At 45.7% G+C, this 17,107-nt stretch overlaps 1 protein-coding gene across 1 annotated transcript; it reads right to left on the reverse strand.

Annotated features, from left to right (window-relative positions):
• Nucleotides 1-3,744: 3,744 nt before the first annotated feature.
• On the reverse strand, nt 3,745-13,544 carry MESD (mesoderm development LRP chaperone). The gene is made up of 3 exons (XM_036844305.1): nt 13,283-13,544; nt 6,410-6,642; nt 3,745-5,048 (listed from the first exon to the last, which is right to left on the reverse strand). The coding sequence occupies exons 1-3, from the start codon at nt 13,487-13,489 to the stop codon at nt 4,790-4,792; spliced, it is 699 nt and encodes a 232-aa protein (XP_036700200.1). The 5' UTR covers nt 13,490-13,544; the 3' UTR covers nt 3,745-4,789.
• Nucleotides 13,545-17,107: the final 3,563 nt, after the last annotated feature.

Genomic DNA, 17,107 nt, shown 5'->3' on the forward strand with positions numbered 1-17,107 from the left:
TGGTTATTAGATAGAGAGGAACACTCCAGCCTGACCCTCCCAGAGGGCAGCCAGGGCTCCGAGGTCCATTGCTAATCAGAGGGACTCTCCGAAGGCTGGACAGGAAACCTTCTAGGAAGAGTGTTACCCCCCCACCCCCCACACTGACCCCACCAAGGTCTAGGACATTTGGTAAAAATCACAGGAGGGCACAGCCTACTCATCAAGCAAGGCCACACAGCCTGAGCCCCCTCCCTTTCCTGTTAGGTTATAGAAAAGCTGAGAAAAAGCAACACTCAGGCCTTGAATTGCAGCTCCAGGAAAACAAACAATGCTCAGATAAGGAGGGAAGGGAGTCAGGAGAACTCACCAAAGACAGATGGTCTAGGCCAAGGTCTGGGAAAGGCTGTGTCTACAAAGCATGAACAAGAGGGGAAAAAACAAAGACGTGGTATCTATCCAAACATGCTGCAACTAGAAAACAACCACCACAAAAGAATATATGTACAAATATAGAAAAATATTCTATTCTGGGAAAAAATATAACACAAGGTGTAAATCAACTATACTTCAATAAAATTTAAGAAAATAAATAAAAAGCAAACATGAAAAAACATGAGATACAAAAACAAAGTTGGCAGTTTCTTGCAGAAAAGCAAACAAACAAACAAACAAACAAAATCCGCAAGGTACAGAGTCTCCATTTGGACTTCCTGAATTCACAGAATTTAATAAAAACTTGGTTTCTAATAAAAACAGCTCAATAAAAACAGATTAAAAACAGAACGAGATTTAAAAAAACTCATTTCAGAGCTAAGAAAAAAATTGGTGCCCAAAACACCAACACAAAACTGAAAATAAGTTAACAATAGAAGATAATTTTTTTTTCACATGATGGGAAAAAAACCACCTAAATTGCAGTTGGAAATGACACACCATATTCTAGGAGAATAAAAAAAGATTTTGAAAAATCTTTTTAGCAAAATTACTGAATGATAGGAATGAGGCAGGATCCCCAGGATCTGATCGAAAAAGCAGTCGCTTCTAAGAGGAAAGATAAGGCTGGCCTCAGACCACTCCAATGGATGTATTACACAACTTGTCAGTGTACAAATAACACTCTTAAAGAAGAATCAGGAGACGGAAGGAAGTTTGAGAATTCCTCCACCTTGATGAGGGATTAATACATACTAAGTTGGTTTAATTTAAAAAGAAAAAGAGGTTTAACATTATAAAGGAAACAAGTACTAAAAACCACACCTAACTATCAAAAACCAGGGGGGTGGAAGGATGTCTAATTATTAAGTTCTCATGTTTCATAGTTGATAGTCAAAGATGTCATGTGAATGTATTAAATCAAGAGACATGAAAACAAACATGAAAAAGTAAAATTGGGGACTTCCCTGGTGGTCCAGTGGTTAAGACTCCACGCTCCCAGTGCAGCGGGCATGGGTTCGATCCCTGGTTGGGGAACTAAGATCCTGCATGCCGTGCAGCGTGGACAAAATTTTAAAAAATTTAAAAAGAAAAGTAAAAATGAATTTATATATGTGCATGTGTATATGTATTATATACCCCCCGCCCCTCCCTTAAACATGACATTTCTCTTGTTCATGAATCTGCAGACTGGGCGTGGCTTTTCTGCTTCCTGTATGGCTGGGACGTCTTGAAGGCTGGAAGCATTTGAAGGCTCACTTGCTCACCTGTCTGCGCCTGGGCTGGGATGACTCCTAGCTGGGGCTGGAACAGGTGGGGCTCTCTGAGCATCTCTCTGTGTGGCTCCTATACGTGGCCTCTCCACTAGGGTGGCTTCAGGGTAGCCAATGAAGATGTGGTTTTCACATCTATTAAACTGGCAAGTGTAATGCCCAGTGCTGGCCAGGATTTGAGGTCTACTGTTAGCAAAACTAAGTTAACAAAACCACATTGGAGGGTCATTTGGCAGTCTACATGGGAAGGTTAAAATTTGTTTCTTCTAGCAATTCCACTGCTAGGAATTTGCCCCTCAGATATAAACACAAGGTTACCAAAATAGTTGGTAATATCTGTTAAAATGTCCAGTGCAGCACTGTACGTACTAGCGAGACCCTGAAAACTCAATGTGCATCAGCAGGGACTGTGCAGGGGAACCGTGGGTCAAACCTCACCACCACCCAGCTCATCCTGCGCCACCTTCAAGCAAGGCCTGCACTACTCAAAGACCCTCCCAACTTGCCTCTCACACCAACCACTGCCCGCTTCCAATCAATTCTCTGGTGCAGCCAGTGCAAATCAGATTACCGCTCGAATCCACCCCACCACAGCTAACATCCTTCAGTCCTCCTGAATCTCTACCAGACCCTGTGCACCCGACACAGATGCTACAGTTCCAGCTTTCATCCTCATTACTGGAACGTACAAGGTCTAGGGCTTCCCAGGGGGAGCGGGGGAGGATAGCCAGGGAGACAGGAGTCAGGACAGCAGGCATTTAGCTTTATCGCCTGGTAAGGCAGTTCCGTACCTTAACAGCTGGCTTGCAGAGGTGGATTTTCTAAGTGAATGGGCCCCTCTTACATAGGAATCTTCCAAATAAATCTTCACTTTCATAATTCTTATTCATAAAGGTGTACTGTTTCTTTAAGAGATCCCACAGACTTGTATAAGCTCTCAGGCCCCCATAAAACCTCCATAACTCACCTGTCCAGCCTGGTCCTGTGCTGTGCCCCAGCCTCTTCACTGGCCTTCCCACTGTCCCTCCTCTGTTCCGTCTAACCACAGGGCCTTTGCATGGACTGTTTCCTCTGCCTAGGTTACTCCCTCCTCCTGCCTCAGAGAGGTCCCCTCTGACCATCCCAAGATTCCTCCACTTCTTGGCACTGTACTTCTTTCCTATTTCAACGGTTGCCATTTCACTTTGTATAGGATTAATACTTGTCTTTCCCCACCAAATCACTGTTTCACGATGGCAGGGGCTGTATCCACACTGTTGCTGGCATCTAGTGGTGCCCAGCATGTAACAGAAGCTTTGTCAATACAGGCTGATGTGGCCGCATATCCCATAGGAAGCAATGAGACAGACGTGTACACTGTGACACGGAGAGCCAGCTAAGTGGAAACACAAGGTCCTGGGCAGGGTGGAGGGTGTGCGCCCTTCTGTTTAATGAAGACAAGCATCCAATCAGGACGGCTGCCCTATATACGAGGCCATCACGGCTACAGATGACAGAAACCCAACAAATCGCCCAAGTGAAAACCGAAAAAACCCAGGGGCAGGGCTGGTTTCAGACGCGGCTGGATGCAGGGGCTTAGGTGATACCACCAGGACCCGGCTCTCTCCCTGCTTCTCCCCACTGCCGGCTTCATCCTCAGACAGCCCTCCCCTGGAGGGGGCAAGAGGGCGGCAGCAGCGCCAGCCTCACTCCCCTGGGTTCAGATTGTATGAGAAACACAGAGCGCCTCTTCCTGAGGTGGCTCAAGCAGACTCACCCTGGGATTAATTCCTCCCTGGAGTGGGGGGCCTGCAGGGCAAACATCCCCTTACAGCACAGAACAGAAAACGAAGAGGGCGTGGATCACCGTGGGGAGATCTGAATAGTTACCAAAAGAAGGGGAAATAGAGGCTGTAAGGCCAAAACAAATACATATCACTATAAACCAGTAAGTGTACCTTTCTTTTTTCTTTGAAAACAAATTAACAGTAGCTTCCACTGGGACAAGGCAGTGGCAGCAGGGGAGGCCAAGGCTTTTTGCTTTGTACCCTTCTTTAACGATGATGTTTTCTAACCGTGTGCGTGCTGTTTTTAATTTGTTAAAATCACAATGGGAGACTTTTTGAACAAATAATTTTAGTTCTTAAAAATGACACCTGTGTATAAATTCTGTAACTCTTAGAGTAGGCTCTGACGTATGAATAGCAACATCAGACAGTAACAGGTAGCACATCATATTAGTACCACACGAAAACACCACAAGTTTAGGCACTTTATCAAAGAAAAATGTTTAGAAGTGAATGAGGTTACTGAGTCTTCCGCTACACTCTGCAAAGAACTCTGCTGATGCCCGATTTACACCCTTGAAAATCATCACATTAAATGGAACACACAACTCTCAACACCGGCATTACTCTTTCCTAAATAAAGTTCTATTCTGATAGAACCCCTGGCCTTACAGACCACATGAAACCTGACAGATACCAAGAGTTCTCTATAACTGACGAGAAGGATTCAAGTCCAAGAAACTCGAAGTGAATACTTAGGATTTCCAAGTTGCATTACTTTCTGTTCTCTGCATTTTCTGCACAGATTTGGGGTTTACGCATCCTGGCGTCCTGATTGTATGTTTAGATACCGGAGCTCTGTGCAGTGCTCCTGTGGAGCGTTTTTAATCTCACAGTAATGAAGTGATGTCTGTGGCATGGAGAGCCTGATTCAATTAAGTCAGGAGTCTTAAGTCTGTCCGATGAGAACCTGGTATCCTTTCAGTTAACAGAAATAAAAAGCATGGATACAGCAGGCTGCCGGATGAGAGCAGGTGCAGCGAAGGGAGCGGTGCCACAGTCCGGCCAGAGACTCCCCACATTTATGGGAAAAAGCGACACCGCCAGGTTTCCATTTAAAGTGATTTTATAGTAAACGTGAATTTGTCAGTGTCCCATGTTAATTACAAAACCTCTGACTTGAAGCCTTTTCAACAGTAATTCTTACACTGACCAGAAACTGGTCATGCGGCAGACCTTTTCCAGCAGAGAACTCATGGTTTCCCACGCCCGCCCCCAGCCCAGGCGCCCTGGCTGAGCTCCCCGCGCTCCTCTGCAGAGCCCGCAGCTGCCCCGCTACAGCTCTTCTCTTTTACTCCCAGCTCGATTGCCTTCCTTCGAAGCCCGGGGTTTCGGCTCTCCCCCCTCCTTCTTTTTGCCTTTCTCTTGCTTGGTTTTATTTTTCTCTTTGCTTCCTCTTCCTTTGCCAGGGTACACCTGTCCCTCCAGAGTTACATCGGCACACCTGTCTTGACTGACCAAGAAGTCCTTGATCTCCCAGGCGTAGCTGCCGTCACGCAGCATGAAGATGGCACGGTCTGACCCCACGATGAACCTTGACAGAGAGACGGGACCACAGTCAGCTCACCGCTAGTACAGGGCTAATGGGTCAGAGCGGTCCTGTGGCACTTACCGAGAAAGCTTTTTCAAATTCTACATGAATACAGAACAAAACATTCTATTTTCGAAGGTCTGACAGTCACTGTTTGAAAATACTAGCTGGCTGAACTATTTAACACCTCGGCTCAGATCAAAACAAAGGAGAACCTGGGGTGGGGGGTGTGATATAGAAGTGGCTGCTCATGTGAAGGGCGGGATTAGGAAGAGGGCCTTGGGAGGCTGCAGACGGGCTCAGGGCCTCCGCCGGGGCAGCGAGGGGGAGGCTGCCATTTGGGTCCGTTTTACATCCTGAAGGGCCCAGATAAGTTTTCATTTGACAAAAGGACTCTGCTGATAAAGGCTGAGAAACACCAGTTTAGATCAGGTCATAAGAGGCCCATGAAGGGCTCAGGAGGATGCTCGGCTACTGGACAGAAATCCTAACCCTGGAAGTTACAGCAAGCGTCCAAGTACGTCCACACTCACCAGGCCTCAAGGAGCAGAGAGGAACAGGATGGAGCCTGGGTGGATGGACCACTAGAGCGGCCAGTGGGCACAATCCTTCTGTTCCCGAGGGGCTACACCTACGACACCACCCTTCCGTTTGTAACACCCCACCACTCCAGAGATCGGTGAGAGCTCTGGACCAGTAACCACCACAGCACTGATTTGTTCCCCTAAGTGTCTACTTAAGCTAACAAAAGCATTCTGCCATCCTAGACACGCTCTGAGTACTCCTTCGTTCCTTTTCATTCCTTTTACATTTCCCGAACTCAGATATTTGAAGACCCTAAATTTCAGAACTGTTATTGGGGAAGAAAAAGGAAATTCCTTAAAATTGCATCTTAGGAGTATATTGACCTCTGACAACTGGGCTCCCTCACTTTAAAGTAACAGTCTGGTCCAAGCTTATGTGTAAACATAGCTACACAGAAAAGCATTCTCTGACAACCAGAGACTTCTAAAGGAAGAGGCACACTACTGTCAAACTGTAACTAATTTGCCCCCCACAGAGGCTAAGCTATACAGCTTCTTACTCAGATAAAAGAAAAGTTAAAGACACAAACATAAATAGCTTTAGGATCAAATGAGATATTGAAACAAACAAATAAATAAATTTACTGGCTTTGACCAAAAATGAATGCTCTTCTTCAAAGAAAAGAAAAAAGGTAAATAAATAAATGTAAAAGAAGATAGACTAGATAGGAAAGGTCCAGGGCCCTTATAAATACTGCCAGGAAGGATATGCCATTACACAGACACAGAAAAAGCCCCAGCACAGCCCCCATTTTCTCGGCAAGGCTGTTGCTGCTTTACCTCTGGACATCGTAGTTGGCGTTGAAAAGACTGCCCTGCCAGAGGCTCGTGATTTCCTCCGTCTCCTTCTCCGTGGGGCTTCCTGATACAGTGACAAACATCATGAGAGTCTTGCCCTTCTTTGTCATCTTCAATATGCTCTCAGGCTTGCCCGGGTCTATCCGTGAGAAGTCTATAGGTGCAGAGGGTCTTTTGTGCTCTGGGAGATCTCCTTCTTCTATGTCGTCATCTTTCTATAAGGATGGGGGAAAAAAAGCATCACATAAAGTGTGCATTTCAACTGGCAAAGGCAAGAACATCTGCGTATGATGTCAGGTGTAGGTTTATGATCTAAATTATAACAGAAAGAAGTAAACCCAGGGGATACCCTCCTCCACTTGACTTTCAAGCAAAGTCTAAATTTCAGGCAGCACTCATCACTCCAGGTCACCAGTCACAGAGAACCCCACGTGATGGGTTTCTAAAGCTTTTTCACCCTCAAAGAATCTACCCAATATGGTAGATTATAAGAACGGCCACATTCAGGTTTGGTCATACAATTAAATACTACACAGCGACGAAGAAAAACAAATACTGATACATGCAACCAATCTCAAAAATACTGTATTGAGTGACAGAGCCGGGCACAAAAATCAGACACGTTATACAATTCATTTATTTGAAATTCAAGAACAGGTAAAATTAATCCAGGACGACAGAAGTGAGAACAGTGGCTGCCTCTGGGGGAGAGGGTTACAAGGTGGGACTGACTGAGAAGGGACACAAGGGTACTTTCTGCGGTGATGGGAATGCTCTGTATTTTCACAGGGGTGTGGATAACGTAACAGATGTATCCATTTGTCAAAACTCATGAATTTTCACTGAATACTGAAAATCTGCATTTCATGTACATCAATTCCACCTAAAAAATAAGAACCATAAACAAATATTCAATTCTAGGTAGTAGGTTTGGTTGTTGCAGTGGTGTAAGCTAGCAATTCTGAACCACAATCTGTGAATTCTAGGCTTGAGCAAAGGAGTAACTGTATTGAGGCTAATGAGAACCAGGTTCCTCCCTTTGGGGAAGGGAGCTTCAAATACAGAAGGGGGAAGAATGCACCTGAGGTACTGGGCTGGCATTGGAGGCAGCAGAAGGAACTTATGATTTTTGATAGACAGATAGATAATAATATTTAAAAGAACCAGGGTTCCACAGAGAAAAGGCTAATTCCAGCAAAGAAAACAGAAGATGAGTCTGGAATATCGTCTTGTATCAGAAAGTGAAAAAGTGCTCAGAGAATTATGGGATGTGTCAGAATGACACAGAAACCAACATGAAACAGAGCTCATGGGCCTAATCTGGAATAATTTGAAAATCAAAATAATGACAGAATGATTTATAACTCCCAAATAAAATAAGAACCACTGAATCCAGACCCATATAAACAAACAAGTGAGTTAATTGCTAATGGTAGAATGCCAACCAATAAATAGAAGATAAATGAATTAAAACCACGTAAAAGAACCTGTGTTCATTGGAGAAAAGGCTACTCCCAGCAGCAAAAAGAAATGCAGGGACTTCCCTGGTGGCGCAGTGGTTAAGAACCCGCCTGCCAATGCAGGGGACACGGGTTCGAGCCCTGGGCCGGGAAGATCCCAAATGCCACAGAGCAACTAAGCCCGTGCGCCACAACTACTGAGCCTGCACTCTAGAGCCCGCGAGCCACAACTACTGAAGCCCTTGCGCCTAGAGCCCGTGTTCCGCAACAGTACCCACCGCAATGAGAAGCCCACGCACCGCAACGAAGAGTACCCCCGCTCACTACAACTAGAGACAGCCTGCGCACAGCAACGAAGACCCAACACAGCCCCTCCCCCCCCAAAAAAAAGGAAGTGCAGTACTGCTCAGTGTTATCACATGGATGATCCTTGACAACATTATGGTAAGTGAAAGAAGCCAGACACAAAAGACTACATACACATTGTATGATTCTACTTATATGAAATGTCCAGAGCAAACAAATCTATGGAGACAGAAAGATTAGAGGTTGCCTAGGGCTGGCTGGAGGGCTGGGAGGAACTCAGGGAGGGGTGACTGAGACTACGGAGTTTCTTTTTGGGGTGATGCAAATGTTCTAAAATTGACTGTGGTGATGGCTGCACAACTCTCTGAATATTATAAAAACCATTGAAATGTACACTTTAAACGCGAACTATATGGCATGAATTATATCTCAATAAAGCTGTTATCAAAAAAAAGAAAAAAATCACACGAAAAAACCCAACCTAAAATGAAACAAAAAGCCCCTATATACTACTTGGGCCTCTTGACAAATCATTGAAGGGCCAAGGCTTAAGACACAACAATAATGTACTGTAGTAAACATATTTTTAATAAAAGATGAGAATGAAAGAATTCTGAAGCAGTGTTTGAAGGTGATCCATATTTGTATCAGACCTAGGCTCTGACGTCAGCTCCACCTAACTAACCTGTGTGGCCTTGGACAAGACTCCATAATCCTCGAGGCCTGTTTCCTCGTCCGTAAGAGGAAAAGCAGAACTAGGTGATCTCCAAGGCCCTAGCAGTGTGAGGCCAGCCTTTTCCTCAACTCCGCCACCCTCTCAACTGACCCACTTCTTCCTCATTTTGCTCTGAAAGAGCTGCTGGTGACCTGCAGGGAGGAGCATGGGCTGCACCGTCACACGGACCTGGGTTCACGGACCTGGGTTCGGCTCCAGGTCCCACCCCTATAGCTTGGAGAAGTGGAAAATCACTTTCCTCACCTATAATGGGGGCAGAGGGTAATGACGGCATCTCCCTCCTAAGCTTGTTTGGGGGATTTAATGACACAAAGGCAAGCAGTAAATACTTAATACATGTTGCCTATTACCACCTGGCCCTCTGTAACCTGGCCTCCAGTCGACTATGGAAATCACCCTCTCAAAGTACACAGGAGCTCCCGGTGACCAAATTCACAGGCTGTTTCTGACTGTATTCTCTTCTATTTCTCCGTAACATCTGTTACGGTTGCCTTAAAATACTTCAAGACGTCTAGTTGGTTCAATTACCTAGAATATTTTTATTTTTCAAGCTGATCCTACTAATGGTCATGACATTAACTCAGTAGGTCACAAGCACCATTTCTTTTTCATGAAAATATAATTAAATAATCAGAAGTCTAGTGCATACAGCCAAGGTAAGGATCGTTTCAAGAACTTTTAATTTCCATTTTATATGTTTGAGGGTGAGTTTCAGTTACAAAAGGAAAAGAAAACCAGTACCCTAGATGCAAGCAATTGTCCAGGTCTATTCTTAGTTCCACCGCTTCCCTGAGTAAGCTTACCTGTTCTATCACTTTCCCTAAACCGAAAGCAATCAAACGCTTATCCCCAAGCAGGGCTGGGGGTGGGGGGGGAAGACCAAGCTGCCCTCCCCACACCCTACCCAGGCTTGCCTCTAGGCCAGTCTTGCATTTCTGACCAGCTTCACCACTTCTCCACTGCTGTTTGTCAAATTAAACAGCTACAGAGCTGAACTCCCTTTTCCTGTAAATCCTTTTCTTCCTCCCAGGGTCCTTGATAATAATACCAGCTACCATCTACTGTGTAGCTACTGTGTCTCAGGCATTTGTTATTTCCCACCTCAGGACAATTCTGCAAGATCCCCATTGAATAGAGAAGTGGATGAGGCTCAGAGAAGGTAAGTAACCTACTCGAGGCCACAGGCTTGAAGGGGTTGATGCCGAAGTACAGACTCACAGTCTGGCTCTGGATCCCTCCCCACCTACCCCTCCGCGGCACCTGGTTACAGTAATGTAAGAAGGAATCACCTTCGGTTTTCCTATACCAGCCGGGACTCAGCAGTAGTTGCAACACGGTGGAAGTGGAAGGAGTTCTCCCCTTCCTGCCCCACTCCACCCCCGAGGCAGGCCTCTTGCTGCGGGCATGATGCTCACAGTAGCAGAGGGGTGCGGGAAGAATTCAGGGATTGCCAGCAGGGGAGGAAGCACTGCTTCCTTCAAAAAAGCGACCAGAGATGGATCTGCTCTCCCACCGAAAAAAATCACTGCTACTGGGGAAGGGCGCTCACGCTTGCAGAGCGTCTGCAAACATGAGCTCATTTCATCTGCAAGGAACCCTGCGAAGTGGGATGTTCTCTGGCTTTACGGATAAGGAAAATGAGGATCACACAGTTACCAAGGGTTAAGGCTGAGTTCAAAACCTCTGTCCTTTCACTGCATTATCCTTGTCACCTTCCTGGTTATGCAGTCAATCAACTGCCAAGTCGTGTTAAGAGCATAAAATCTCTCACATATCTTTCTCCCTTCTAATCCATTACTGCAGCTTCTAGCTTAACCCAGGTCCTCCTCATCTCCCTTCGTTTGCACTCTGTTCACCAATCTGTATGGCAGTGTAGTAAAATGGTGAAAAGAACAAGCTTAAAAGTCAAGTGACTGAATTTAAAATTAAGCTAATTTGCTGTGTGCCTTTGGGCAAGTTACTTAACCTCTCTGTGCCTCAATATCATCATCTAGAACACAGAGATAAGTACCTCCCTCCACAAACAGGTAAGAGGATTAAATGAGATAAGAGTGTTTAGCCTTGTTAGCTAATGAACACTCAATAAATATTAGGCTGTCTCTGCCTTCAGAGTTTCTCCTCCATCTTAAACTTTGCTGACCAATTAATTTTCCTGAATTTTAGCCCTAATCATGATATTCCACTATTCAAAAACGTTTGACAGCTGAAACAACCACTCTAGGGCATACTCTGAAGCCTTTTAAAAATATTACAAGGATTATGCAGTAACCTGGGGAAATGCTTAATATATAGCAAAAGAAAAAAAGAACAGCAAAAAATTCTATTGATGCTATGCTTTCAGCTGTAAAAATTATGTCTGAATACAGAAGCAGAACCAAAAGACTACAACACATGTTCTGGGATGAAGTTATGGATGATTAAACATGCCAGTATTATAACATTTGGGTAACACAACTTTTCAAACTCATCAGGGACTACATTTTTCCTTCTAAATAAAGTCCAAACCCCACAGGATTCAAGGCCTAGCAGGGCCTGGTTCTCACTAACCTTTCCATCCTTACCTCTCACTATGTGGCTTCAGAAAGTCTGTTCCAGCCAACCTAACCAATTTATTATATCAGCGTAGCTAATAGTTAGAGCTGCACTACTCTAGGTTCTTTCCAAGTTTTCTCAGTTAATCCTCACAACAACTCTGAGGTGGGTACTAACACCTCTATTTTGCAGGTGAGGAAACTAAAGTCCAGAGAGGCTCTTTACCAGTCCAGATTTCCAAGCTGAAGTGGTCTGAACCCAGGCAGTCTAACTCCACAGCCTGGGCTATCAGTATTTACACCATTCTGCCCAGTCCCCTCACGTCCCATCCACCTCAGCTCATGCTACTCAGTTAGTAATGCCATTCTCCCACATTCCCTGGTCTACCTAAAACACCATTTCCTTCCTGAAACCCTTTGAGATTCCCACAGCACTTTCTTTTTATAGCACTCAGCCATTTCTACTGTGTACTGCAGTTATTTTTACTGTTAACTGCTATTCCTGATGGTTGGATCCCTTGTACACCTCTGCAGCACCCTTTTTTGTCTCGCTCAGGGTCTGAGTATTTCCAGGCTAGGGTTTCTGCATGAGATGCGATTCTCACTTTGGTGGATCAAAAACTGCATTTGCCAGAGTCCAAAAAGAGATTGGGAGATTGCAAGGGAGATGGAAAGTGGGGAAGGAACTGCTGCACCAAGTTCCTTTTTCCTTAGTGGTTGGCAAACACCCAGATCGACCCCGAGCTTTCCTTCAGCTGCAGGTCAACATGAAAACTGCTTTCTTCCAGTCAAATGCATCGGATGGTACTTTAAACTCATGTCTGAAAGCCTCTATCCAATACAAACACACACAGATAAACCACAAAATAACAAAACATCAGGGTTGAAAGAAATCATCCAGTAAAATTTCATTCTGCACATAAGGAACCAGAGGTCTAGAGTGGAGACCTACTTGCCCAAGGTTACACAGTGAGCAGAACCCAAGCTTCTGACTCTGGTTCGCCAGCTGTGCAAATGAACCAGGACAAGACACCCACCTCTGGATGCAAAAGAGGCAGCAACGTGGTTTTGGTTAGTCAACCTTACCTAAAAAGGTTATTACCCACTCCCTGTAATGACACACTCCAGTGCATTCAAGTAACAAATCAGAAAACTGACTCTCACAAAAACAAATCATTGCTCCCTTAAGCGAAAAATGTGAGCTCCATGAGAGAGCGCCACTAGCCTCTGCTACCGCCTCCCACACCACTCCCCCCTCAAATTAAAGCCACTCCAAAATTACAAAAACTCTCAGCAGGGACATATAACCAAAATGGGCACTCTGAATTCCTACTAATTTAGAACACGGGAGAACTATGAAAGCTGAAACGGCCCTCTTGAAAGATAATCCTCACCATGCCCCTCTCCCATCCACTCGTCCCATTCTTCAGGAGTGTAATGGAAAAGGTCTCCCTCCCCATTAGGAGGGCGCACTGACCACGGGGAGCAACGCGGCGGCGACCAGGGCACAGAAGGCAAAGTAGGGCTGAATAGGGAGAGGCTGACCCGTGATTGGAGTGGCCCGGGGAATGGTGGAAGAGGACACTGGGATGAATGGCCTGGGACGGGGGTCGGCAGGGTGATCGGGGGTCAGAGGAGGCATGAAGATTAGCGGTGGCTGGAGTGGGTCAGTAAGGGCTCATGGCATGCGTAGAGAGGAGGTTAGTGGGTCGGAAGATTCCGAGACGGAGGTCTAAAGGGTCCCAAGACGGAGAAGGTAAGAGGTCACTGGGAAGGGGCCCGGCACAGAGAAGAGCCTAGAGGGTGTGCGCGCGCCGCGGACCTCCCACTGTTCCAAAAGACGAGCCATGTCCGCATCATTGTAGTCGCGAATATCCTTCTTCTTCTTCCGGAGAGGTGGGGTGGCCTCGCCGGGCGTCTCGGCTGGGCCCTCAGCGGCGAAGGCCCTCAGCGGCAGCAGTAGAAGCAGCAGCAGTTCAGAGGCACAGAGAAGAACCACGGCGGCACGGGCCCAGCCGGAGGCCGCCATCTTCGTCGCGCAGCGCCGTGCCGCCGCGGGGACCGGACCTGCGCGAACCGCCGGCCCCGCCCCAGGCCACCACTTTCCCGGGCCCGCCCTCTGCCGTCGCCTGAGCGGGACACGCCTCCAGCCCCGCCTCTACAGGCTGGAGGCCCCCGTGGCTCCGCCTCCCTGCCCTCGGTAGCCTACCAGGCCCCGCCCCGGCCCATTTCCTCCAGCCCCGACCTCCTGAAGCCCCGCCTCCTCCTCCGCCATCTTGGCCCCGCCCCACGGGTTTCTCCCGCTGGTCCTGCTGAGGCTTTCTGCTCGGGCTGGTTCGGACACGAGTGCTCGTCTTCATTTTCCTCCAGAGGCCGACGTTTTTCTCTCTAACACGCAGGCCAGGTCCAAAAATTCCCTCAGGGCCTCTAGGAATCTTCAAACAGCGCTTCACGAGGCCTCAGGTTTTCGCCTGTGAAATGAATTAGAGCTGGAACTTCTAGGAGCTTCCTTTGCTCTAAGAAAGCCGGTTTCACGAGGTCACACGTTTCCTCCCAGTCTCCTGCAATTTCCTTTGAAAACAGCCTGTTGAAAAGGAGTGAGTGGCAGGTAGAGCAACTTTCTTAGGAGATCGTAAATAGATCGGGCCCAGGGCTTTGCTGCTCAGCAGAGAGTTCAATTCGTCTCTCAATATTACTGTCATCTCTTGAACTTGAAAAAGCTTTTTAAAAAATCATTACTTCTCATCTGTAAAACAGCTTCAGTATCTCTTCTGATTTTAACGTTAATACTGTCGGCTCTGTTTAATCCTTTTCAAGGTTAAATCATTCTGTTTTTTGTTTCTTACTTAAAAAGATTCAGCCCAGAGATGCTTTAAAATTCCACGGATTTTCAATGGCTGATCTGCTGACTTCTTTTAAACTTTTAATTGGATAAATAAGACACGAATCACTTACTGAAGCTGTAAAATATTCGACCATTGTACAAAAACATTCTACTCTATTCCACACCAGTCACAATTCTGTTTCACACCAGTTATCAGCCTGTCGAATACTGTATACATTTTTCTATACATTTACAAACATCAAAGTGTCTCTAGAAATGGTTTTGTTGCATTTATATGTGTGTTTATGGCAGCACACTACAAATCGGTATGCGTATTAGCTCTTTAAGGGTTTTCCACTTACCAGTATGACGTGATGAACTTTCATTCTTTATACTGCAGTATAGTATGTTTTGGTATTAATATGCCAATAGTTTATTTCCTTATTACCCTACTGATGGGCATTTACTACCAATTCTTCTGCTATTACCAAAAGAAAAAAAAAAGAGCCATAATAAACCTCTTTATTCATGCCTTGTGTTATGGGCTGAATTGTATCCCCCCGAATTTCATATGTTGAAGTCCTAACTCCTCAGGACCTCAGAATGTGACTGTATTTGGAGATAGGATCTTTAAAGAGGTAATTAAGTTAAAATGAGGTTGTTAGGGTGGACCCTGATCCAATATGACTGGTGTCCTTGTAAAAGAGGAGGAAATTTGGACACAGGCATGTATAGAGGGGAGACCATGTGAAGACACAGGGAGAAGATGGCCATTTACAAGCCAAGGAGAGACGTCTCAGAAGAAACCAACCCTGCTGACACCTTGATCTGGGACTTCTACCCTCCAGAACAGTGAGAAAATAAATTTCTGTTGTTTAAGCCACCTGGTCTGTACTTTGTTATGGCAGCCCTAGCAAGCTAATATATCTTGCTTGGATAGGATTACAGGCTACATATAAGAGAAAACTGAATTTGTAAAAAAGTGGCTTAAACAAGGCAAGAGAGTGTTGTTGTTATTGTTTGATTTTTCTTTCACAGAAACAGTTGGATACTAAGCATCTAGGGCTGGTATTTTGGCTCTTTGGTCATGTGGCACCTAGTCTCTTTCTCATCCTGTTCCATCATACTGGCCTGTGGCTTCCATCCTCAAGGTCACAAGTTCCTAAATAGCTACTGGAGCCCTAGCCATCAAGATGACGTTCATCCAGAGGAAGGAGGAAGGAAGGAAAGCCAATAGGAGCACACCTTTTAATGGAGTCAGCTTCTTTTCAGCAGCCTACTTGGGTGTTCCACACAGCACTTCTGTTTACATCTCATGGGCTGGAACCTAGCCTTCTCAGGGAGGCTGTCTTCTGGCTGTCTAGATTGTCACTCCAAATAAAACTGGGATTCTGTTATTAAGGGAAAAGAGGAAGTGGACGTTAAGCAGGTAACTATTAGTTAACAATGTCTGCCTCACCTTCAAGCTTAGGACCACTGAAGTTTAAAGCTCTCCCACTGTAGGGTGGCTGATATTGTGCATACATCTATATATACACACGCTATGCCATTTCCTATTGACATTGAGCAGAAACAACTCATAAGAAAAAAATCGTTTTTTTCTTCTCTTTTCTTTTCTGAAATCATAGGGGAAATGTCATAAGCTTTCTCCCCAGAGCGCATTGCTCCACCCAGTGGCTCAGTGCCCTGTCCTGGTGCAGTCATGCTAAAAAACATGCACAGCTGTGGCCGATCATGTGCTCTGCTGGGAGGGGTCACCCTGGTAATTTTGCCAGCTGCCAAGTTAAGGTGCAGAAGTGCTGGGATTCCTGGTCCATAGTATCTAGTGATACAGAAAAAAAAAAAAAAAAAAAGGCGTTTAGTGTTTTACAGAAATTGTTGGAGTTGTGTAAAACAAAATTCCAGGGCTCCTTTCATCTAAGGAGGAAATCAATTCAGTTTATTATCCAGTGATGTGCAAACATCTGGATTGATTGCATTTTCACCAATTTGAGGTTTGGAACTTGATTCAGTTCAACCCTGCGAGAGTGTAGTTTTACTAAGGGTCTACTGTCAATCAAGAACCACATGGGGGCACTGATGGAAAGATTACTATAAGAAGGTCCCTGCACTAAAGAGCCTGCAAACTAGCAGAGGAGATAAACAATACACAGTAAGTATAATGCAGATTGCAGAAGGTCAGGACCTGAAGGGATAATACGATGATAATAATATCCTTATTTTAAACAAGAGGAAACCCTGGTTTTGGAATGGCATCATTTGTCTGAAGTCACACAGCTTGTGAAGTGTCAGGCAAGAAGCCCAGCCCAGGTCTATTGGATGACGAGGTGTATCTCTCTCCCAGCGTAGCACCATCTCCATCTGGGTTAATTGTCGAAGCACTCAGGAGAGTTAAAGTGGAGGCCAGATGGAAGACCCGTTGAAAAGGAGCCTGGAGGCGGGAATGCTCAGATGGGATGAGATAAGAGTGTGAACCTGCTCTGAGGCCATGTAGTAGGGCAGGAGAGGAGGGGACAGAAGTGAAAGAGATTGTGTGGTCATGGCTTAAATGCGGCCACTACTGCCCCGGGGTTTAATACTAACCGGACCTCTAAGTGGTTCAGTGACTGCAGATGGTAAAATCAAGCCCCCATCTACTCTCCATCTTAGGTGGCCTCAGCTGGGTTCCTCCTGGCTTGTGTCATGCCACAGCACACAAGGATGTCTAGCAATATCTGTAATCAAGCAGGGATGATATTCAAAATACTGAAAAACTGGAATGGCACAGTTTCCAGCTATTCAGAACCGAGTCCTACGACCTGAAGGGTACAGCTCGGTTCTGGA

Source organism: Balaenoptera musculus, chromosome 2 (assembly GCF_009873245.2).
Source record: "Balaenoptera musculus isolate JJ_BM4_2016_0621 chromosome 2, mBalMus1.pri.v3, whole genome shotgun sequence".
In the NCBI taxonomy this organism is placed as follows: domain Eukaryota; kingdom Metazoa; phylum Chordata; class Mammalia; order Artiodactyla; family Balaenopteridae; genus Balaenoptera; species Balaenoptera musculus.

Excerpts from the sequence above, each read along its gene's own strand:
- MESD (XM_036844305.1), bottom strand. The coding sequence starts at position 13,489 with ATGGCGGCCTCCGGCTGGGCCCGTGCCGCCGTGGTTCTTCTCTGTGCC. Across the intron at positions 6,643-13,282 it reads GTCTTTTGGAACAGTGGGAG|AAAGATGACGACATAGAAGA; the intron begins GTCCGCGGCGCG and ends CCATCCTTATAG. Across the intron at positions 5,049-6,409 it reads GCCAACTACGATGTCCAGAG|GTTCATCGTGGGGTCAGACC; the intron begins GTAAAGCAGCAA and ends CTCTCTGTCAAG.